Here is a 23,488-nt window from a genome sequence, read left to right as displayed (position 1 = left end):
CCACTGTCTAGCCACTTTTTATTCGTTCTAAGGAACCAAAACCACTGTCCCTTGGAGAAAAACTCGAAAATTTTTTTTTTTATATTCAAACTTTTCCTTGTGTTGGCTAAGAGCAGAAAGAATACACTAACCGGAGGGTATTAAAATAATTGTCTTTTGCTCCGTTCCATTCTGTTCACTAGATATGAATCCTTTTACTCGTTTCCAAGAAAGTGACATAGCAGGTGCACAGTCACCTGGTTGCTGCAGTAATGTTCCCTAAAAAGAATGAAGTTAATATTTAGTATGTTGCATTTTTTTACAATAAAAAACTTTGCAATCAGTATATATTTAATAGCAACCAAAAAGCCAGTTTCTTAAACAATCCTCTAAAAATTTTTTCTCTTAAATAATCTTTCATTTATTCTTATAATAGCAATGACAAAGGTTATTTCTTACCCATTAACATTCCTATCCATAAAACATATTAAGACACTGTTAATGTGTTTTATATTACTTTCCACTCACTCTGTTCTGGCAATAGGCTAGCCTCAACTATCTCTAAAACACATTGCTTATTTTAAAAATATTTTAGATTTATTTTTATGTATATGGGTAATTTTGCCTGCATGTATGCCAGCAGAGGCCAGAAGAACATATTAGACTTGCTGGAACTGGCATTACAGAGGGCTGTGATCCACATTTTGGGAACTGGGATCTGAGCCCAGGTTCTTCAGAAGAGCAATCAGTACTCTTGACTGCTGACCCATGTCTCCAGCCCCAGTGCTTCTATAAGAAGGAAAAATAACTTACAGAGAAAAGAATGAGAGTGGAGGGGATACTGAGGGTATTTCCTCTACATCTGCCTGTCATGTTTGGTTTGTAACACCAGAATTTATTCATTAAATGTAAGTTTAAAAAAAAAGCCCAATGATAGCTTTGAAAGTACAACTTTATTTTTAGTATTTATTTGGAATACAATGCACCACTTATACTTACAATTCCTGCTGCTTGAAAAAGGGAGCCATCATGTTCCATTTTTCGCTTCCTCTGAGCATTCTGCGAAGCTATTGTCTTTGGGTTTAATTCTTCCTCAGGAACAGTATTTCTGGAAAAGAAAAAAAAATAAAATAAAACCACTGTTGTTCAGTGGACTTATATTTTGGGGACTACTGAAATACAAGATGATTCATTTCTGTATAGTATTTTCAATTTATAAGTGTTTCAGCTAGACACAGAACTACACACCTATAATCCCTGTTTGAATCCAGCCTGGCTACATTTTAATTTTAAAGCTAGCTTTGACTACATAGTGAGACTACATAGTGCCTCAAAAACAGGAACAACAACCAAACAAGATTTATGTTCATTTTAACCTCACTTTACCACTCAGGGATGATATGACAGGTACTTTGCAAACATTTTATAAATGAGAAATTGATGGCAGTTTGGTAGTTTGTTCTAAGTCCCAATGTTAATTCATTTTAGCCATGGAAATACAAGCCCAGCCTTCACATTCTTGTCTCCTCAGTGACCTTTGTAATCTGCTACTTTGACCTCAGTACTGATCAATATGTCTAAGCTGCTGTATCTGAAATTAACAGTATGCCACAAGGAACCACTTTATGAAGTCATTAAGTTTGTCGTTTGTGTTAGTTTTTCAATAGAGCGCCAAGTAAATGGCTAAGTCATAGTCATACATGATTAACTCCTCAATGAATGTGGGCTTTAAATTTTAAAATACTTACAAGCCATGCAGTGTATAGACAAGCTGGTTTTACATTTTTATACAAGCATGTTATGTTCATGAAATATGTCAGTTTATCATGTAAGTATCACCTCTGGTTGTACATCTATTTATTTTGTGTGTGTGCACACCACTACAGTCTTGGTTTTAAGCTTGTAATTCTCCTGACTCAGCTGCCTGAGAGCCAAGACTAAAGGAATATATTACTATATCCAACTGAAAATACTAAATTCATCTAAAGCCCCACTCCTTTTTTTTTTTTTTTTTTTGGCTCAAGAAAAAGGCAGGCCTGTCCCAGTGCTTCAAGTAGGATAGGGGAACATGGCTCCCTGCAGTCCTTCTTTCTGCTATCACCCACAGCTTGCTCTGTCTAGATATAATACAAAAGGAGTCATTTTTCTTCTACTCACTAATTAGTGAAAAGGATTTTCCTTGCTTTAAAACATGTCAAATACCATTACATATTATATACAGAAATTCTAAATATTTGCTCAAGCATTGCTTCATTCTATCAAAACAATACTGTAAGTCACGTTAGGACTCTTGGTAGATCTAATAAAAGCTTTCTTTTTCTTCTTGCAAATATACACAAGATTTCAGAAAGAAGGCCTGCAAATATCCATATTTACCAATGAGAACTCAAGATCACCAGCTGCAATCTGGGATGAAAAAGAACCATGTGGCTGAAGGGTTCTTCTTCAGGTTAGTTTACAAAAGCCCCAGGTTAGAAAGATCTAAGCAGGGAAGACAGCTGTTTCCCATTCTGAACAGCAGCATGAAGAGATTCCTGGCATTTATAGAACTTACTGGCTGGACTTTATTTTAGAGATTCAATTTATAAATGACAGACAGATGTTGGAAGACATCTCTGACCTTCTATATTTAGACAGTTGATAGTATTGTTTGAGAGAGAGAAGTTAGACTTTTGAGTGTCTGTTCTAATTCAGACAGTGCATGAAATGAACTTTATGATGTCCCTTAAAGCGTATGTCAGAAAGTTGGCTCTACGTTTAGAAATCATTTAACATTGCATATATACTAGAACATGCAAAATTATGTTCCATACAAATACCTTTGATTCAAAGTGACAGACAGGTTAAGGCTCCTTGGATGAGCTTTGTCTGTCTGTTCTATGACTCTCTTTCCTGCTCTGTCTGGTGAGGCTGTCCGACTGTGAGTGCCACTGTATGCTGATGCCTTAGTAGTGGTCGTTTCTTGAGGTACTTGGGTAGAAGATGGAGATGCAATCAGTATTTTAATATCTTCTTTATTGTCCTTTGTCTCTGTTTTTGATTCATCGGTGGTGGCAGTGGTAGCAGTTGTGGTGGCAGTGGCAGTGATGGTAGGTTTCTGTAACTGGGTCTGCTGGAACCCGGTAACTGTGCTCATACTTGGAGGGCTTGGAGAATTGCTCTCTAATGGTGACAACTGATCAAAGGAACGTAACTGGAAATCATCATCCATTGGGATATAGGGAGCCAGCATCTCCAAGTCTAAATCAGTGTCCTTTCAAACAATAAATACAAGAGGCTTTTTAGTGACCAGTCTTGTAAAAGGGAAAACAAGTTAAACCCAGTCACTTAAAGTACAAAACAAGCAAGGTGATAAGCATACCTGAGTTGAAAATGGATTCTTTGCCTCTGTGTCTTCAGCAAACAGTTTTTCCACCAGTTCCAACTTGAATACATTGACCATATCGCTATCCACATCAAAGCAATATTCACTGGGACTGTTAGGCTGGGAAAAGTTAGGAGTGTTTACTTTTTCCTGAAGAAGTCTCTGTTTGTTAAGAAGTTTCAGACACACAAATATTACATAAAGTTTCATCTAACTAGAAATTACAATGAAAAAACTTGTTTAGTTGATGTGGTGGTGCACATCTCTAATCCCAGCACTCACTCAAGAAGCACAGGCAGAAGAATCTCTATCTGCATGTGAGTCTGAGGCCACCTGGTCTGCAAAGTGAGTGCCAGGCCTAAAAGGGTGACACAGCAAAACCCTGTCTCAAAAATAAAATAAAATAAAACCAAAATAAGACCAGCCACAAATGTTGTCTACCCTCACCCCAGATTTTTTTATTCTACATAATAACATTCACCAAACAATTCAGATTCCACAATGGTACATAATCATCCAATTAATTACATGATATTTTCACCATAATCTTAAAATGCCTATTCTACTGGATATTTTAGAGGATACTCTATTGTGCTAGGAGTTCAAGAATTTCAGTAGTGAATGTGGTAGCTAGGTAGACTGAGCATAAAACTTTACTTTTCTTCATTTTTCACTACATTTACTTTATGAAATCAGTGACAAAATGAATCACACACTTCTGTGCTGGGCAAAGCATCAGAGAAAAGAATACATTCTCAATCTTGGTTTTGAGATTCCATACTCTTTAACTTACACTTGGCAGCTTTAATCCATAACAGTTTAATGGAGAATCAATACTTATTTGTGTTTCACTAACTTAAGATCTAAGCTGTTCTGCTCCTAAGTAGTCTTAATAGTAGAAAGTTCGGAAATGGAATTGTTCTGTATTTGGAAACAGCGTTTATGACACTTTCTGCCCTGGTCCAACCTAGATATGATGAGTTTTGAGTTCTATCAATTTCAGGCATTTATTCCTGACCTTTTCTTAGATCATGGTACCAACCTCAGGTGAACTTTGTCTAGTGCTTCCATCAGAAGGACTTGCTGGCCGATCTTGAATCTGGGGCATGGTAAAAGAAAGTCCCAGTGACTCTGGACTTGATTCTAATTTTAATGCAACCTCTTGATTCAGTGCAGGATCAGCACTACTTCGAAGTGGCTTTGGCGTTTCAGACGCAGGTAAAGGAGACATTGCCAGGTTTATATTTAATTTTTCATTAGAAGAAGGAAACATTACATCATTATATAATGGAACATCTTCAAGTTGTTGATCTTCAGTTTCTGTGTCTGCAGAGGAAAGCGTTTGTCAATCTAGAGAACATCAGGATTTTAACATTCATAGATTATTTTCTGATTTTTAGAAGAGTTGTGATTCAATCAGTTTCTTTACTTGAAAGTTTATAGATATTACACAATGACCATTAAGTAAGTATAAGTTATCTGTTTATAGTCCACCACTGACAGGAGTAAGACATGTACCTTCAACCTTTTTATATATATCTTAATTTGAAGTAACAGTTTTCATTTTTATGTTTGCTTTTATGGTACAGTTGCTTTGTACAATGCCTTTAACATTTACCCAACTACATGTACTGCAATTTAACTCTACTGAATGGTGCAGTGAGGTGGCTGAGAGGAATTAAGACGGCACCAAGAAATACCTTCAGGATACTCTGAGCTACAATCCCCGCCCCTCCCCAAAATAAAAATAAAAGCAGGAAGGTTGTGATATTTCCGAAACAAATATTAGACACAATACTTTTGAGGAGACTATTAAAAACAAAACATGTAAGCATCATGTGAATGGATAAGCCAAGAGCTGAGGCTGCTGAGGCATGGAGCAGCTGAGCAGGGGCTGGAGTGGTGGACAGAGTACCTAAGCACTGACCATCGCTGCCAAAATCCAGAGAGATGATGGTGTCGCCAGCAGCTGGAGCCAGCAGAGTGAGAGCGTCAGGCTCCTTCTTAAGCTTATCAAAAAGGCAGCTTGTATCCTCTGATTCAACCTTGGTGAACAGCTGAGTCATCTTCATATCTGAAGATTCAACTGGTTTGAGCACAGATTCTGTTTGTTGAAGGGAGAAAATCAAGTCGTGCTGAATAATACCACTGTCAAAAAAGGAGAGATTAGTATTTATAAACGGGCACTAGAAACAATGACAGGAGGGGGACTATGGAATGACTGTGTCTCTTAAAATAGGATTTATATAGTAAAAGCATTTTAACACCCCTGAGATGAATAATCTTTCATGTATACTTGCAACATTTCTCCCCCCCCCCAGTGCTGAGGATTGAGCCCTAAGCAAGTGTTGTACTATTGAGAAATATTTATTGTTTTAAAACACCAATATGAAGATAAAAATATAAACAAAATTTACTAATTAAACTATTCAACTTATTTAAATTGAAACAGCATTGAGAAGAGAGGTGGTGACAAGAACATGTGCAGTTAAAGCGCATGAAGGACATAAGCAGGAAGGACTTCTGTGCTGATGCTACAATGAAATAGGCACAAAATAACTGTTCAGCATTAATACGCAAGGCATGCTCTGTGGGTAATCTTAGATACAATAATGGCCAAAGTCTTTATGAGGGGTATCATATTTTCTTGGTGAAAATAATATAGTGATGTCATTCACAGGATAGGAAAGAAGAAAGAGAAATGATGAAAAACCACTCAGCTTCATGTCTGGCATCAAGGTACTCCAAATAACATATTACATGTTCAATAAATGAAATACGCTAAGAGTACAAAGACAAAAGCATAAACTCTTGTCTTCAAGTAGTTTATATAATTCAGTGTGAAATAGATAAGCAAACAATTTCAATATACTATGATCACTGCTAAAATGAAGAAAGGATGTTTCACAGAAAGGATAATAAGTAAAACTTGGGATCAAGTAACAATCATGAGGGAGACAAGAAAAATAGTTTTGCATAAAGGCAAAAATCACAAAAGAGCTCTTTGGCATTAAGATGATTCTTTGCAATTAGAAGTGTTAAGGCATTAAGTTTGATCCTAGCACTAAAAATATCCCCCTGAAAGAAACAACAAAAACTAAAAGTTTTAAGACCCCAAAAATGGCCAAAGTGGGGTAACCTGGGTTTGGTGGCATCGATGAAAGTTGTGCTGGACACTTCTGGGCAGCCCTGCAATCCCACACAGTAGGTAAGCTGTGAATTCAAGGCTGGACTGGTCTACAGTGAGTTCCAGGCCAGCAAAGCCTATCCAGTGAGGCAGGGTAAAGAGTATGGAACATAAGAAAATGAGCTAACCACAGTAGAGAGCTCTGCCTGGCAAGCAGATTAGAATGTTTTGGTAATGAAGAGGAACTGAACTAAAATAACTTATAGAGTTCATAGACATAAAATAAAGTCCCGGGTCATATTACACAGCCTGTCACAAAAGGCGGTCATTTAAACTTCATTAGAATCTTTTTGGCCTCAAGAAACTGAACTAGGAAAATTGATCCACAGACTGATAAATAAATGATATCATTTTGTGGGATCAATGGCACAGTTGGCTTGAGAAGGTGGGTCAGGGTATAAATCATAATCCAGTAGAAAAAGAAAGGTAAAAACAAAATCAGTTTTTATTTATTTTTCTTTTCAAGACAGGGTTCCTCTGTGTAGCTCTGGCTATCCTGAAACTTATTCTGTTGTCCAAGATGGTTTTGAACTCATGGAGATCTACCTGACTCTGCCTCTGCCTCCCAAGTGCTGCGATTAAAGGTGTGTGCTACCCCTGCTAGGTAGTTTTATCTCTTCTTAATAAAGGCACAGAAAATCCAAAGAGTTACCACTTTTCCTCACAAACGTGTCTCCTCCCAAGCTTACCTTACAACATAATTCACACACACAATGCACTGTGGCTGGGAGTTCTTCGTATTATATATGACAGTTGCTTGAGTTTCAACCCAGACGTATCCGCCTCTTTTGGCAAGCATCCTGTACTGTCCTGTGGTGACTTGTCCTTTAGTGAACACTAGGGATTAGAAAGCACCACAAAGAAAATGTAGCTGAAGTTTCAATCAAGTAAGTGTCAAATGTAGATTGTTACATTTTGTTTTTTTGTTTGTTTGTTTAAAGACAGGGTCTTTCTGTATAGCCCTAGCTGTTCTGAACTCCCTATGTAGACCAGGCTGGCCTCAAACTCAGAGACCCACCTGCCTCTGTCTTGGAGTGCTGGGGGTGTCGGGTAGGTAGGGGTAACGGTATGCACTACCATGCCTGGCTGGATCACTGTTTTGTTTTTAAAAAGGAAAGATATTTAAATAATCTTTTATTATTTAAAATAGTTGTGACAGTTTAAGCTGATAGAGAAGCCCAAACCCACCTGAATATAAACCCCAAATAAAAGCCCTATCTTACTGTAAAAGAATGAAAGCCAGAAATGAGGAACAGGGTAGCTGCAGTTCCTTCAATGAAGTATGGTCACACTGTCAGACTAGAGATTAAGCACAGGACACATTCAAGAAAATGATACAACCAAACCACTCTACAGAACTTTGACTGTAAGTGGATATCATACTGTAGCCTTCCAGTAGTTCATGAAGTCTGCATCATTTACTGATTGAGGAGAATGCTGTAAATCAGTAAAGGCAATGCTATTGTGAGTATCCATGCTCTGACTATAATTTGGGCAACTCATACTAATACAGTGATATTCAATACCCTCAGATCATATTTGGAAGTCATTTCTAGGTCCAGATTAAACAAGCAAGTGAGAAATTATGAACTTTGGCTTACTTTGGGATCTCAGACTTCATCATATGTCAAGAGTGTCAGATATTACATGTGTGTAATACTCATCCCATTCACTGATTCATGGAACAAATGCTCTGACTACCTTCTATTGACCAACCATTGATTTCATGACATGTGTATGGAGATAATCTATAATATTTGACTTTTATTTACTTCTGTATTTAAAATTCTAGGGAAGTTTTATGTATTATTAAGTGAACAGCTGTAACATAACAGTAATTTCATGATCAAGATGTCTTATGAAGAGTCTGGAGACTGGGTGGCAATTTTAACTAGAAAGTTAGATACAACAGTAGAGACTGCAGGACTTAAGCAGTGAGACTATCTCCTTGAGTTCTTTTTTTATTTTTAATTTTTAAAAAAGTTTTATTTATTTATTTTAATTATGTATGTGAGTACCCTGTAGCTATCTTCAGACACACCAGAAGAGGGTGTCAGATCTCCACTATGGATGGTTGTAAGCCACCATGTGGTTGCTGGGATTTGAACTCAGGACCTCTGGAAGAACAGTCAGTGTTATTAACCACTGAGCCATCTCTCCAGCCCACTCCTTGAGTTCTATTGTACTTACTATCATGGTGAGTTTTGGTCAGATGATCAGAATCCAAAGCATGATAATATTCATAAATTGAGCGGCCCAAAAGTTCTTCCGGCTCATAACCCATCAACTCAGTAATTCTGTTACAAAACAAAACAACATTATTCCTCACTTAATAAGTTTAAAATTCACCCTTAACAATTCTATACTTAGTATAATAACCAGACTTTGTGTCATTTAGATTCATCCTTGACTCTTATCCTTTCACTCAAAAGAATGATCTTAAAAAAAATTTTTTATTATACATACTGTTGCTATCAAAGCAGGATATTATTAAATATTGATAATGCTAAATGAAATGACAAAAGTTCCAAAGACAGTCACAATTAGCTTATAATACAGTTTAAATCACTAGCAATATTTTTCATAGAGCTAAATTGTTTACCTTACAATTTTTAGACCCATTGGCAAGGCCTCACTTTAAAAGCTCCACTATCATTAAGCCAAGGATATTCATACTAAGTAGAAAGTAAAGGAATAACCATTGTCATGTTTTAGAGGATAAGTCTTTTTACTTGGCTTTAATATTAATTTTATGAGAATTAATTTCAGATGAAAGAACGGCATCTAATTGAGTATGGGCTGGAATCGAATTCCATAGCCTGTCTGGTCCCTGGCAGTTCCTTTAGGGAGGGCACTCAAGCTGATTCTGCATGAGCCTGCAGGAAGCCATGAAGACACACTTTATGAGGAAGGCAAGGCTGTACTTGATACACTACGCCAACTGCAAATGTTTTCCTCTAAAGCCTTTCTGGGAACAAACATGAAGCAAGGGTGAGACTGCTAGGCTTAGAATTCAAGGGACTTTTTTTTCTTTTTTAAACTGAGGTGCTGGTAAAAGATACTTACATCTTTTATCCAAAATACAAGCAAAAAAAGAAAACACCTAATCACAGAATAGGCATAAGCAAGGTATGCTCATACAGTATGTTAAATAATATAGTTTGTTTTGTCCCAGTTTAAGATCTGCCATTTACTCTAAACCCAACAAAACAGATTTTTTAAAACATAAACTAGCACTTCTTCACAAAGGGACATACCAAAACACATTAACACTAGATGGCAGTACTACAAATGAAAATAAACTGCTTTAAAAATATTTGTTTTCCCCTCTATTCAAGAATGGTAATAGGGACAGAATCTAGGGACCCAAAAATCCCTCCCTCCCCCTCCCCCTTGTGCTGGTACTGAGTGATGGATCCTAGGGTCTTCTGCATGCTAGACTTTCTGGTTCCATTTTTTTTCTTTCTTTCTAGGAACTTCTTGCATCCATAACCCCTCAGAATGAAGATATGGAAAAAACTGCCCAATTATGAAAATCTTACATGACATTTCTAATATCTAGGGCCAGCAGGTAAAGGCACCTACTGCCAAACCTGACTAGTACAGGCAAGTGGAGGGAAAGAATTCAGGAGATGCAGGCAAGAGGATCAGATAAATGAAGATTGTGTATACTGAGACTCAGGACGTTTTGACTCAACCACATATCAACCAGTATTTCTCAATCTGAGGAATGTTGACTATTAAAGGACATTGAGAAATCAAGATAGAAATACCAGACAGTTTCCTGGCAGACTGATTTCATGTATGTTGGGGGAAGCAAGAGGAAACAGACTCAAGTTTAGAGAACTACATAGAAACTCAGTACCAAAAGAGGGTAAGAGACCCAGAAAATGAGTTGTTTGCATGCTGAGTACTGACCCCAGGCCTTGCACACTCCGTGAGCAGTGGACCAGTCGCTTCTGCAACTCTTACCAAGGCTGTTCTCAGTAGATTAGAAAACGTGTGTTCTAAAGCAGCTATATAGGATGGCATTTGTCCACAAGAATCATCATTTCTATGAACACAGCAAATACTCAAATATATGTGCCAAATGATTATACCTTACATTACTAAGTACAATAAACAGCTATTTGCGGATAGTCTTGATATTAGAAGTTTAGACGTCAGCTCTTGGTATAGAGACAGGTGGATGGATCTCTGTGAGCTGGAGGCCATCTTGGTCTATGGGGTAAGTTTCAGAACACCCAGGGCTGTGTAGACTCTGTCTTGAAAAACCCAAAAAACTAACCAAATAAACAAACAGGAAAGTGATACCATAAAAGGACTGATGTGCTCATCATTATCTAGGTGCCACTGTCAGAATTTCAGTTGGCTACAGAACATCTGCCTCTAATAACAGGCTACACTGCTTGCAGAAAAAAGGACCAGTAAGACAGCAGCAGAATAAACACTGACAGAAGCATGTGCAAGGGATGTTGCCTAAGAAGATGCTCTTAGGCATCCTTTTACAGTGTGTGCAAAGGCACAAGACATTAAAAAAGAACATGGAACTCTTTGTAATGAGTGGTTGGAACCATATCCAGATCGGTGATTCTCCCAACTCCTGATTAATTTGGTGAACTGAGAAGGGACTAGACTGTAAATACCTTTCCTTGACATTTTAATACATTTAGATTTAACTGCACAAGTCTGTTTTACTTTCAGCTTTTAAAATATATACCTATTTTAAATTTTATTTATTTGAGACAGTCAGGCAGGCATTCATATGTAGTTTAGGTCAGCTTTGTCTCAATTCCCAAGTGTTAAGATCACAGACATACCCAGAATGTACAGCTATCTTTTGACAAATAAAAATCTTCTTCCCACTTACAGTACTACAAGAAGCAACCGATGTATTTCTAACAAGAGAAGGGCACAATCTGATCCTCACCTTGGGAAGCCCCCTTTGGATACAGTGGATGTACAAGTAAAAAGGCACAAATCTGTTGGTAGAAATGCAGCTTAGGAGTTTATGGTAACAATTCAGGCCAAAGGGAATGAAATAAAGAATTTAATGACAGGAGCACAAGGTAGATAGTACGATGGGAGAGACAGTGCATTTATTTTATTTTATTTTTTGGTTTTTCAAGACAGGGTTTCTCTGTGTAGCCCTGGATGTCCTGGAACTCACTTTGTAGACCAGGCTGGCCTTGAACTCAGAAATCTGCCTGCCTCTGCCTCCCNAGTGCTGGGATTAAAGGCGTGCACCACCACGCCCGGCTGACAGTGCATTTATAATATTTACTACAAACTACTACTAAGTGGTAAAGTTACAGTCAGGTTTCAACAGTGCCGTGTCAACAACATTAGGTATCACAAGAGGTGCAGTAACTTAGGCTGTCTGGGAGCAGTAGAGTAGTTTAGAAACAGGAGTATTTATTTCATTATTAAGAAAATGGTGTAGGCAGAAACATCAAGTTGACAATTACACACAAGCAGTAACAGATTTGGGAAATGGTGACAGGAACCAAGGGTAGAGTTGATGGTGCTCAAGAAGAACATGTAGGTTACAGACCAAAACTGTTGCCTACTCTACATAAACTGTTTATCTTTAAAAGTTACTTTCTGAATTTAAGCAAAATTCCCTCAAACAAAAGAACTTCATGACTTTTGTGTTCACTGCTTGCAGTACCACAGCAAGAAGTCAGTGCCTTTTGCATGTAGGACAAGTGATCCACCTCTGACTTGGAAATTACCCTCCTCCTGTCTCAGTCTCCTCATAGCTAAGATTACAGGAGGATGCCACTAGATGTGGTCAAGAATTTCATCTTAATAGATTTTGTATAATAGCTAAATACAGTATTTATAGTATAAAAGCTAATCTTACATTTTTGGGTTCCAGGATGCATCTTCATATTTAGCTTCATGAACACATCAATTAAGTTTTTACTATAGTGATATGAAAAGGCTACAAGAAAATCTAAATTTTAAAAATATAAAATAGTTAATTTACCTTTCATCACAGTAAGAAAATTTCATATCGAGGCTGTGTCGACTGAGAAATGTCTTGCTGTCTAAAGGAATTTCAATATTTGACGGATGAGGAATGGGTTCACAAATCAGCACCAAGCACGTCATGGGTGGTTTCTTGTACCCACACTGAGGTTGGTTACTGTTGGTATCATAGACATGAATATGGCCCGTGCAGTGAAGCACCTGAATATGAGTAAGAAAATAAAGTTACCTTTTTAAAATAGAAAGAGGTAAGGGGAGCTGGAAAGATGGCATAGCAGTTAAGACATTATGAGATAATGAGGCATTCTTAAAAAAAAAAAAAAAAAAAACCATTATGAAGGTAGGGTGCTAGAGATGAGACAGTGGTTAAGCTTACTGCTTTTCCAGAGGACCTACATCTGATTCCTAGCACTCACAAGGCAGCTTACAATCATTTGTAACCCTATATTTCCAGAGGATCTGACACCTTCTTCTCATTTCTTCAGGCACCAGGCATGCATGCACTGATATACATGGAGGCAAAACATCCATGCACATAAAATAGAAACTAGGGATCACTTATAATCCAGAATATGGATCTAATGCCTTCTTTTGGCCTCTGTAAACACATGGTATGCTTACATGCATCCAACTAAAACACACACACACACACGCATGAACACGCGTGCACACACACACAATGAAAAATATTTGTCTTATTAAATATTAAAAAAAAGGTCTCCTTGTATTAAGTCTAGGCTATCTTCTTCACTAATCTGGTCATTATAGTTGATTTTGCTCTGGTGACTACGGTTCAACACTGAACAAAAAAAGGAAACTGAGATAGAAAATTATACTTATATTAGGATTTAAATACTAGTTGGCAAAGCCAACTGATAAGTTAGCTTAGTATAGAAATATCATACTTCCAATAATTTATGTTTATATTTCAAACTGTCAAATTATTATACTGTTTTTAATGGAGATTACATATACTGAATATAAATGCAAATATGCAAAAGGGAATAATTATACTTTTCCCTCATAAGTCTATTTTGAAATTGATTTTTATTTTATGTGTGTAAGTGCTCTATCTGTATGTGTGTGTGCACTGTGTGTGTACCTGGTGCCTGACGAGGTCAGAAGAGGATACTGGATGATTTCCTGGAACTGGAGTTACAGGTGACAGTGAGCTGACACATGGGTGCTGAGCACCAAAGCCAGGTGCTTGGCAAGTAAATGCTCTTAATTACTAAGTACTTTCTCCATTCCCCTCATAACTCTAAGCAAAACTCTTTTGTTTGTTTTGTTTTCTGAGGTAAGGCTTGTGTTCCCCTGGCTGGCCTGGAACTTGCTGTGAGGACAAGGCTGCCTTCAAATTTGTAGCAGCTGATCTTCTGCTTCCCAAGTGCTAGGGTCAGCTGACTTTCTGCACTCCTGGTGAAAGCTCTTGATACTAGCATGTATGTGTATAGGTTTATTTATCTATAATCAAGTGCACGCTCAGCTTGTGTACCTTCCACGTTGCTGACTTGATGTTCATCGTCCTCCCCCGGCTTGTTAGGGTGCACTTCATTCTGAGAAAAAAGCTCCGCTGTGTGTTTTGTTCTTTTCCTTTTCTCACTGGGCCTAATGAAACCAAGAAACCAAGTTTTAAGTCACAGCTAAACATAGAAATTTGTTACAACGAGAGCATCAAAGCGAGGCTCTCAGCATTAACACAACGATGATTTGCTCCCTCTTCACCTACTCCAGCACGTCAGTAGGTCTGACAGCTCCAGCCAGTGAGAGTGTGTGTAAGACGGCAGTGACTCCCTGAACTGTGGGAGGAGAGTCCACACTTCACAGGATTAATTATTCATCTGTGCTGGTGAGTTTGGTCCAAGTAAAGAAAATAAGAAAATGGTGTAAGTGTACCCTATAAATGTCTATCAGTATATAAGTATGTCCCCTTCAAAAGAACTTGAGTAAATACGTCATGTCTTTTACCAACTGTGATAACTCAATTTTGAATAAGCAGCAACGTGTTTACAGAACTTTAAAAATGCCAACTTACCTTTTGTAAGTAAATAGCATCTGAGTATGAAAGCCAGAAAGAATGTTCTATCAGAAGTTACAGAAATTAGCCATGATGGTACATACCAATATTCTCAGCACTAGGGAGGCTGAAGAAGGAGGATGGAGATGGCCAACCTGAGCTACATATGAGACCTTGTTTACAATTTTAAGTTACAGAAATAGGGACTGGGAATGTAGCTCAATGGACGAGTACTCCCTTAGTACATACATGTAGGCCTAGCTTTGATGCCCAGAACCACAAAAAGAAAAAGCCACAGAAATAAAGCAGAGGAAAATCAATTCATGTCTAATTTAATCTTAATGCCAAACCTCATAACTAAAAAATTAGATTACATTTAGATGACTCTGAAACAACATCTTGATTTCCTATTTTTATTGCTTAGTCTGGTTCAAAACAAATGTTTTACTTATTTGAAATGCTCAGAGAAGGTGGATTAGATACATATAGAACTTCTTTTTTGAGGCAATGACATTTTCTAAAATGGCTGAGTGTAATGGTACATGCCTTTAATCCCAGCATTTGGGAGGCAGAGGTAGGTGGCCCTCTATGAGTTCAAGAACAACTTGGTCTACTTGGAGTCCTAAGCCAGCCAGGGTTACATAGTGAAACCCTGTCTCAGAACAAACAAACATACAACAAAACAAGACAATTTTAAAAAATAAAATTAGAGGTATGATGGTGGTTAGGCCATTTCTACGAATATACTAAAAAAATCATGGACATTTATCAAATGGGTACATTTTAAGGTATATAAAATGGAAGTATTAGGAAACAAACAAACAAACACAAAATATCCATTATTTAGAACTGAGTGTATATACTGAGAGTGATGCAGAGATCAATAATTAGATGCAATGCTATTAAGCATGTAATATATAATACAGTATGGTCAATAGCAATACAATGCAAAGTAGTCAAGACTTAATAAGACTACTTTCAAAGAACAGACACTAGGTCCTGACAGAGGGAATTAAGAAAGAGACACCAGTATACTCTATTTATAAATTAGTATTTAAAAAAAAAATTAACTGTTAAGTCTCTGTAATTCAACAAGTACTTCATAGAACTCTCTTGCAACTTTTTAAAATTTTACTTTTATTTTATGTGCATTGGTATTTTGCTTGAGTGTCCTTGGGAGTGTGTCAGATCTTGGAGTGACAGACAATTGTAAGCTGCCATGAGGATGTGAATTTGAAGTGGGGTCCCCCCTCCCGAAGAACAGTCAGTGCCCCTAACCACTGAGCCATCTCTCCAGCCCTTCTCTTACTTCTCTTTTTGAGACAGGGTCTCACTCTGTAGCCTTGCCTGGCTTGAAACTAGTTACATAAACCAGGCTGGCCTGGAAATCAAGAGATCTGCCTATATCTGCCTCCTAAATGCTAGGATTAAAGGTGTGTACAACCACATGTTCCTTCCAACTACAGTCTCAAGTTATTGAAAACATCCTTAGAAGTTAAAGCATCTTTGTGCTCTTAAAATCTTGGCCACCCCCAATCCTGCTTCTTTGGGACATTAAAAAAGCCTGAACCCAAACTGTCACTGTGTATTCAGTCATCATCTAAAATCTTATTACCTGTCATTGTATTATAACTTCTTGCCTTAATACTGCATTTTTACTTATAATTGTCTTGGTCTTTTAATTATCTTTCCTTTTTTTCTACTCGTGTATGTAATTACTTATTAATTCATGTAACTACTTATTAATTCAATGACTTTTAAAAACTTGTGAGTTTTCTAAAATGTAGAATAACAGTTTTAACAAAGAACAGTATTAACATTAAATGTGAAATAACATTCTCTCTTAAATCAGTACATTACCAAAAAAATAAAATTAGAAACAATATCTGACTGAAAATCACCTGTCATATTAAATCAAACAATAGACTTTCTTCTCACCATTTCTGTGTGTAAGCATTTCTCTCATTTCCTCATGGTCACATGGATGAGTAAAATCAAACACACTGTGTCCAGTTAGTTCAAACTGCAAACACATTAAAAAAATTAGATCGATATCATATATCCATAAGCACCCATTAGTGCTCTCCATATATGGGCTTTACCTGAGTTAACCCCATGTATTTGTTCACGTTATCAGAAATGTAAATCATGTCACCGTCATCTGTTAGCACCATTACAAAGCCATCCAGGGCTTTCAGATAAAAGCAGTTCATCTGTGCTTTCATTTCATCTTCAATGTCTAGATCACCTGCAAGGGCACATGTGAAAAGAAACAAAATAAGGCTTTACCTCAGATACTTTTAAATATCTATAATACATATATTTATTCCTGTATATTTTCCAGTTGTTTTATATAATTGTTTAAAATAAACAAATTTGCAAACAAGCAAATCACCAAGGGTGTAAAAAAGGATGATATTTTTTAAAGATAGGTTATGCCTTTATACCCAGTCCTAAGGAGGGAGAAGCAGATGGGTCTCTGTGAGTTCAAGGCAGCCTAGTTTACACAGCAAGATACAGATCAGCCAGGGTTACAGGGTGAGACTCTATGGGGGTGGGGGTGGGGAGGAGAAGGAGGAAGAGGAGGAGGAGGAGAAGGAGGAGGAGAGGGAGAGGACGAGGGAGACAGAGAGAGAGACAAAGAGATACAGGTAGACAGGAGGAAATGAATAGATGGAATGAAGCTTTAAAAGCTAGTAAGAAAAAAATTGCTGTCACATGGAAGAACCAAGAACTCTTCAGAATGAAACAATGACAACTTTACTGGGTTATAATATCTACTCAACTGTCATCCTAAAGTACCAGGAGCTATAAAGTTAATGAATTTTATTTATGTGTTTAAAAAATAAAGGATTAAAAAAAGGGTAAGCCAAAACAACTTACAGTGCAAAAAGGATTATTCCTACAACTAAGAAAAGCAAAGCTTGATCAAAGGAGTAAAGAATACAGAAAGACTTAACTAGGTACTTTTAAAAAGTATTGTGTTGGGGCAGTACTGGAAAGATGGCTAAGCAGTTAAGAGCACTAGTTGATCTTTCCGAGGACCTGGATTCAATTCCCAGCACTGAAAACTGTCTGTAACTTCAGTTCCAAAAAGAATCCTCTTCTGGCTTCTACAAGTACTAGGCATGCAAGTGTTGAAGGTAAAACACCCATAGACATGCAATAATAACTTAATTCATGTTTTTTTTAAAGAGTGGCATTATGGGTCTAGAGAGAGCTCCACATTTAAGAATGCTTGCTGTGCAACCAACAGGACTACATTTTGGACACCAGCACCCACATCAGGTGGCTCATAAATACCTGTAACTCTAGCTTCAAGGGATCTGATACCCTCTTTTGGCCTCCATAGGCCCCTTCATAAGAGCATATTAATATGTGCACACAGGTGCATGGACACACACACACACACACACACACACACACACACCACTCTCTTAAAAGAAAGTATTGTAGTCTCCTGCTAAAAGGAACTTCTAGATGTTCTTAATTTCTAATTTTCAGGTCTATTATGTTTTTGTAGAACTCACCGGCATCCAGAAGCTTTCTCACACGTAAATAACTGATGGTGAGCCTCATAACAGAAGCTTTATCAAGATGTGAGCTCACATTGTGGGGAAGTGGCAACTGATGAGCAAGCTCATAAAAAACTTCAGACTCTTTGCTTCGCCGAGATCTTGCTGCATCTCTAGACTTTTCTTTTCGACGTTCAGAACTCATCCTACTTAACAAAAAAAAAAAAAAAAAAAAAAGAGAGAGAGAGACAAGAATGTACATGTTAGTTTGTCTTAACTTGAATAAAATTAATTTTGCATTTCCCTGTTTACTGTATAAAAATTAGAAGAAACCATGTAAAATTATTATATAGGATTTGTATGGAACATGAACAAAGTTTTATATAAGGTAGCTTTTATATACAAATTTTAGATCACTGAAAACATAATAAATTCTTTTAAAATGTCCAAGCTTTTATTTAACATTTCCAAAGCAGATGTTTTCATCTCCAAATTTACAGTAGCTTATGTATCTAATGTCTCGCAATCATTCCAAAGTATCTCAGTATAGAAAAACCCTAAATAAATTTGAAGAAACTAAAGTATATAATAATTTGAGAATAGGTAATACACTTATGGGCAGGTTAAGACACTAATAGCTATACATGATTTGATTAGTTTCTTTTGACATCAATACCTTCCTACCTACTCTCTTACCATGGGCTTTACATTAGCAGCTGTAACAAGCTACTACTTCCAGGTGCTTACTTCCTTAGCCACTGGTTATCTAGTACTAGAAATAATGGCTACCAAATAATGTAGGAATGTGTTTAAAATGAAGGTGAGTCAGAGTGCTGATCCGTAGGTGGGCTAGTAAAGGTAATAAAAGTATCTATAGAATGATACACACTGAGAATTCTTTCCAAAACAGTCAGATTTGTTTAAGCTATATCAAGGAGAGCTGTCTTCCTTTGCTGAGCCTCCTGACTATAAGGCTAACCCAGCTGTCAGCTGCTTCTCTAAACCTGCCATTATCAATATTACTTTGCACTGGGTGCTTACTCTCGCATAACAACCCATAAATATATAAACAGTGCCCTCATTTGATGAAAATAAGCTGGGGTTCCATAGATTAAAAACAGCAATTGTATTTCAAATAGGATAGGAACACCAGTGTTTTAAGCCTTTCCTTTTCTACAGTCTGCTCTATTAATGGAGAATGCTGCCTCTACTTTATTCCTCCATTCCAATCTTACTAGGTTAGGTATTTGCTAAATGTTGAAAACAGCTCTTAGAATTTATTAAACATTTAACAATATAACGGGACTTTTTTTCACTCAGTTCTTCTTGTATTTTATGAACAAAGCACACAATTATCTCTTCTTTAAGTCTCCTTCCTTTTAATGTAAGGCTGAAAGCTACAAGCAGAGAAACAACTTTCTTAGGTAACTGTCAAGAGTTCTCAGCAACTCTCTTAGACAGTTTTCAAAGTTTAGTAAAGAATGTGTACATTTGTTAGATTCTAAACTGTGATACAAAAATTTCAACTCATTTAGTGGGTGTGTCCAACTTTTTGACATTGGGACACAGCACTGTCATCAACTATGCAATCGAGTTACAAAAAATGTTTCAACAAGCATGTTTTATGTAGGCTTACAATTACTTGTGTTAGCCATATTTGTCATATTGTGGCCTCGTATGTGGTCTGTAGGTCACTGGCTGGATACACCTAACTATAGAGCAATTTCACTCAAGAACCTTAAGATTTTAAGTAGGGCTATAAGAAACTTGTCACAAACAGGGGGTTAGGTCTGATACACTGTATATAAGTGTAAAATTTTGAAAGAATTTAAAAAATCACTTGGAGCTCCTTATATAAATGAATCCGTATATTCTTAATATTCTACAATAAAAAATAGAGGCCATATGAAAGTACCTTAATGCCAACAGTTTGAAAATTTTTAAGTACATTAAAACTGCTTTCTTTTCTTCACTATTTTCAATTTGAACTTTGTAATGAAATAGTTTTGAAACTCATTTCATTCATATAATACTCTGAAAGGGAGGTAAGAGAGATAGCAGAGATCCTCTGGGTTACAATGGACACTAACAAATTCTGTTTACACACACACACATTTTGACAGGGTTTTACTGTATATCTCTGGCTGGCTTGGAACTTGCTATGTAGTCCAGCCGTGCCTTGAACTCACAGAGCTCCATCTGCCTGTTCCCAAAGTCTGGGATTAAACACATGAACTGTCACACCAGGCACATTTTTCTTCTTTTAAATTTTTGTGCAGTGGTGGCTGTGGGAAGCAGCACACCATTTAAATGATTGCTATATCATCTTCCTTATTTTGTTTGCACTAATTTTTTTATTTTTTTATTACGTATTTTCCTCAATTACATTTCCAATGCTATCCCAAAAGTCCCCCATATCCTCCCCCGCCACTCCCCTACCCACCCATTCCCACTTTTTGGCCCTGGCGTTCCCCTGTACTGGGGCATATAAAGTTTGCAAGTCCAATGGGCCTCTCTTTCCAGTGATGGCCGNTTGGGTACTTTCTCTAGCTCCTCCATTGGGGGCCCTGTGATCCATCCAATAGCTGACTGTGAGCATCCACTTATGTGTTTGCTAGGCCCCAGCCTAGTCTCACAAGAGACAGCTAACAAGAGACAGCTATATCAGGGTCCTTTCAGCAAACGCTTGCTAGTGTATTGTTTGCACTAATTTTTACTTCTTTACTTTATAAAGCAAAACTAAAGAATAAAGGCTGAGGCTTTCTTTTTAAACACAAAGCAGTTCAGACTTCCTTAAGATAATAATAAACACAATATAATTAAAACATACTCTCAAAAGAAGTGTATCCTGAGACAGGTTTCTAAGTAAGGGGTCTGTTGATTTAACACTGAAAGATATCCCTTCTAAGATTTTTAGCTTTCATAGGAAAACAAAAAGAGTTTACCAAATTTTTGGTTTGTATTTTACAGCACATTTGAGGAGATTAAAAAAAAAATACCACTAGGCCTAGAAAGATAGCTCAGTGGTTAAGAGACAACATTGCTCTTGCAGAGGACCTGAGTTTGGTTGTCAGTACCCATGGCAGGCAGCTCACAATGCTTTAACTAGTACAGGATATCTGATATTCCTAACCACCAAGCATCTCACCAAAAAGGAGGTTTACAGACAAAAGGAGAGAGCATAGATACTGAAACAGTTTGTGAAAGAGGGCCAATGTTTAAGAAGTTTCCTGGCTTAATCATTTCCACACTCTGCTTTTTGATTTGTTTTCTCAGAGACAAGGTCCTGCTGTGTTGACCAGGCTCAGCTCTTTAATGCTGAAAGACACATACAATACTTAAGTCTTTTACTATTTTGTTCTAAGATAATGTGATAAGGAAAAAGTACAAATTACAATGTTAAATTATTCAATCAACCGTGTGTGTTTGTGTGTGTGTGCGCGTGTGTGTGTTGAGTGCATACATGAGGTCACAGGATAATACTGGTGTTCTCATCTATCACTCTCCTGAGACAGGGTCTCTTACTGAACTGGGAGATCTTCCTATCTCTACCTCACAGTATTGGGATTGCAGGCACATGCAGCCATACGAGGCTTTTAAAGTAGATGCTAGGATTTGAACTGAGGCCCTCATGCCTCCACAGGCGTGTTATTCACTAAGCTATTTCCTTAGTCTACTGAATCAAAAATCTTATTATAAATATAACTCCTAAACCTAGCCCAGAATGATTAGATTAATTTTGTTTTCTACAATCTTTTCCAAAAAAGTGTTTTTAGTTTTCAGTAAATCGATTCCATATCAATTTTTCACTTTAAAAGAGGGCTAGAGGTTACTCTTAAACAAATATTTTATATTTGTTATTAAGAGTACTTTTATTGGGGCTGGAGAGATTGCTTAGTGGTTAAGAGCACTGACTGCTCTTCCAGAGTTCAATTCCAGCAACCATCTGGTGGCTCACAACCATCTTTAATAGGATCTGATGTTCTGTTCTTGTGTATCTGAAGAGAGTGACAGTGTACTCACATATAAGATAAATAAATCTTTGAAAAAAAGAGAGTACTTTTATTATTAATAGGCTCTTTTCATCTGTTAATAAGACTAGAATATCTCAACCTAATATCATTTAATAAGAGAAAAACCACAAACTGGAAAAGCCAGAAAAAATTGATATTTTAATAGGTACAAATTGTAGTTTTGGGACTATAATCTAAAGTACCTCCTAAAGTCTAATTGATAAACTTAAAAATGAACTTTTAGCTGGGGATAATGGTGTATACCTTTAATTACACACTCTCAAGGCAGGCAGGTGGATCTCTGGGAGTTTGAGGCATAGCAAGTACTAGGTCAGCCAAGGGTTCACAGTGAGACCCTGTCTCAAATACAAAGAGGACTCCTTACTGAGTTTATTTTCCTTCTCTACCACCACCACCACCACCACCACCACCACCACCACCACCACCAAAGAAAAGAAATAAAGGAGGCTAGAAAGATAGTTCAGCAGTTAAGAGCTGTACTTCCAGAGGACACTAGATCTGATCCTATACTTAAATCTAGCTTCAGGGGATCAGAAGCTTCAGGCACCTGCACTTACATATAGACACACACATACACACACACACACATAAAATAACAAAAATAAATCTTAAGAAGGAAGAGTGAGACATTATAGAATACTTCTCTAGTTACATCAACGTGAAGGCTAAGGTAGAAGAATCACTTTGAGTCCAAGAGGTGGCGAGCCAGCCAGGTGACATAGTGAGACCCTGTCTGAAAAATACAGAGAACTAACCTAACCTTTTACATCTTTCTAGAAAGACTAGAAGCTTAGTAATCTAAGTTTAAGATCTTGTAATTTCTGTATTATTTGAAACTAATCTCATCAGAATTATTTAAACGAGAAAAAATAAGTGGTTATATATGCCTTACATCAATCACTGACTAGACTTCCAGTACTGGAAACCGAAAGGTAAGGTCTAGATATCCTTTTAAAGAATTTCTCAGGGGATTGTGGAATATATTAAAATTTGGTATCTTGGGCTAGTGAGATGGCTCAGTGGTTAAGATCACTAGCTGCTCCTTGCAGAAGGCCTAGAGTTCAAGTACCAACACTCAAGTTCAAAGGGATCCAATAACTTCTTCTGGCCTCCATTAGCAACGCATGCATGTGGTATTCAGACATATACAAGGCAAAATACCTATATACATAAAATAAAAATAAATCCTAAAAAAAATGTGGTGTCTTTCACATTATTATAAAAACCATAAACATATTCTATTTATTTAGCAAAATACCTTATGGTATACCAAGGATAAAAGATTCATTGAGTGATTCAATAACCGTAGATCAAGAAGCATTTTATGTCATTATTTAGTAATAATCTAAAACCAAAAATAATCTAGCAAATCAAATTTCAACAAGGATAAAACTAAAG

General features: G+C 37.0%; 1 protein-coding gene across 7 annotated transcripts in view; it reads right to left on the bottom strand.

Annotated features, from left to right (window-relative positions):
• Hif1a (hypoxia inducible factor 1 subunit alpha) overlaps positions 1-23,488 on the bottom strand; it is a 39,555-nt gene that overhangs the window by 2,341 nt on the left and 13,726 nt on the right. The window contains exons 2-14 of one of the 7 annotated variants that reach the window (XM_029484517.1): positions 18,072-18,265; positions 16,644-16,789; positions 16,480-16,564; positions 14,020-14,132; positions 12,523-12,725; positions 8,721-8,827; positions 7,220-7,367; positions 5,271-5,491; positions 4,386-4,669; positions 3,341-3,505; positions 2,799-3,232; positions 979-1,087; positions 132-258 (exon numbers count right to left, since the gene is read on the bottom strand). In XM_029484517.1, the coding sequence (XP_029340377.1) occupies positions 132-258; positions 979-1,087; positions 2,799-3,232; positions 3,341-3,505; positions 4,386-4,669; positions 5,271-5,491; positions 7,220-7,367; positions 8,721-8,827; positions 12,523-12,725; positions 14,020-14,132; positions 16,480-16,564; positions 16,644-16,789; positions 18,072-18,265 (2,336 nt within the window). Of the gene's footprint in view, positions 1-131; positions 259-978; positions 1,088-2,798; positions 3,233-3,340; positions 3,506-4,385; positions 4,670-5,258; positions 5,492-7,219; positions 7,368-8,720; positions 8,828-12,522; positions 12,726-14,019; positions 14,133-16,479; positions 16,565-16,643; positions 16,790-18,071; positions 18,266-23,488 lie in introns of all 7 variants that reach the window. The other 6 variants (XM_029484518.1, XM_029484515.1, XM_021178822.2 and 3 more) reach the window with 6 other exon arrangements.

Source organism: Mus caroli, chromosome 12 (genome assembly GCF_900094665.2).
Source record: "Mus caroli chromosome 12, CAROLI_EIJ_v1.1, whole genome shotgun sequence".
Lineage (NCBI taxonomy): Eukaryota > Metazoa > Chordata > Mammalia > Rodentia > Muridae > Mus > Mus caroli.
This window is presented reverse-complemented; position numbering and strand designations above follow the sequence as displayed.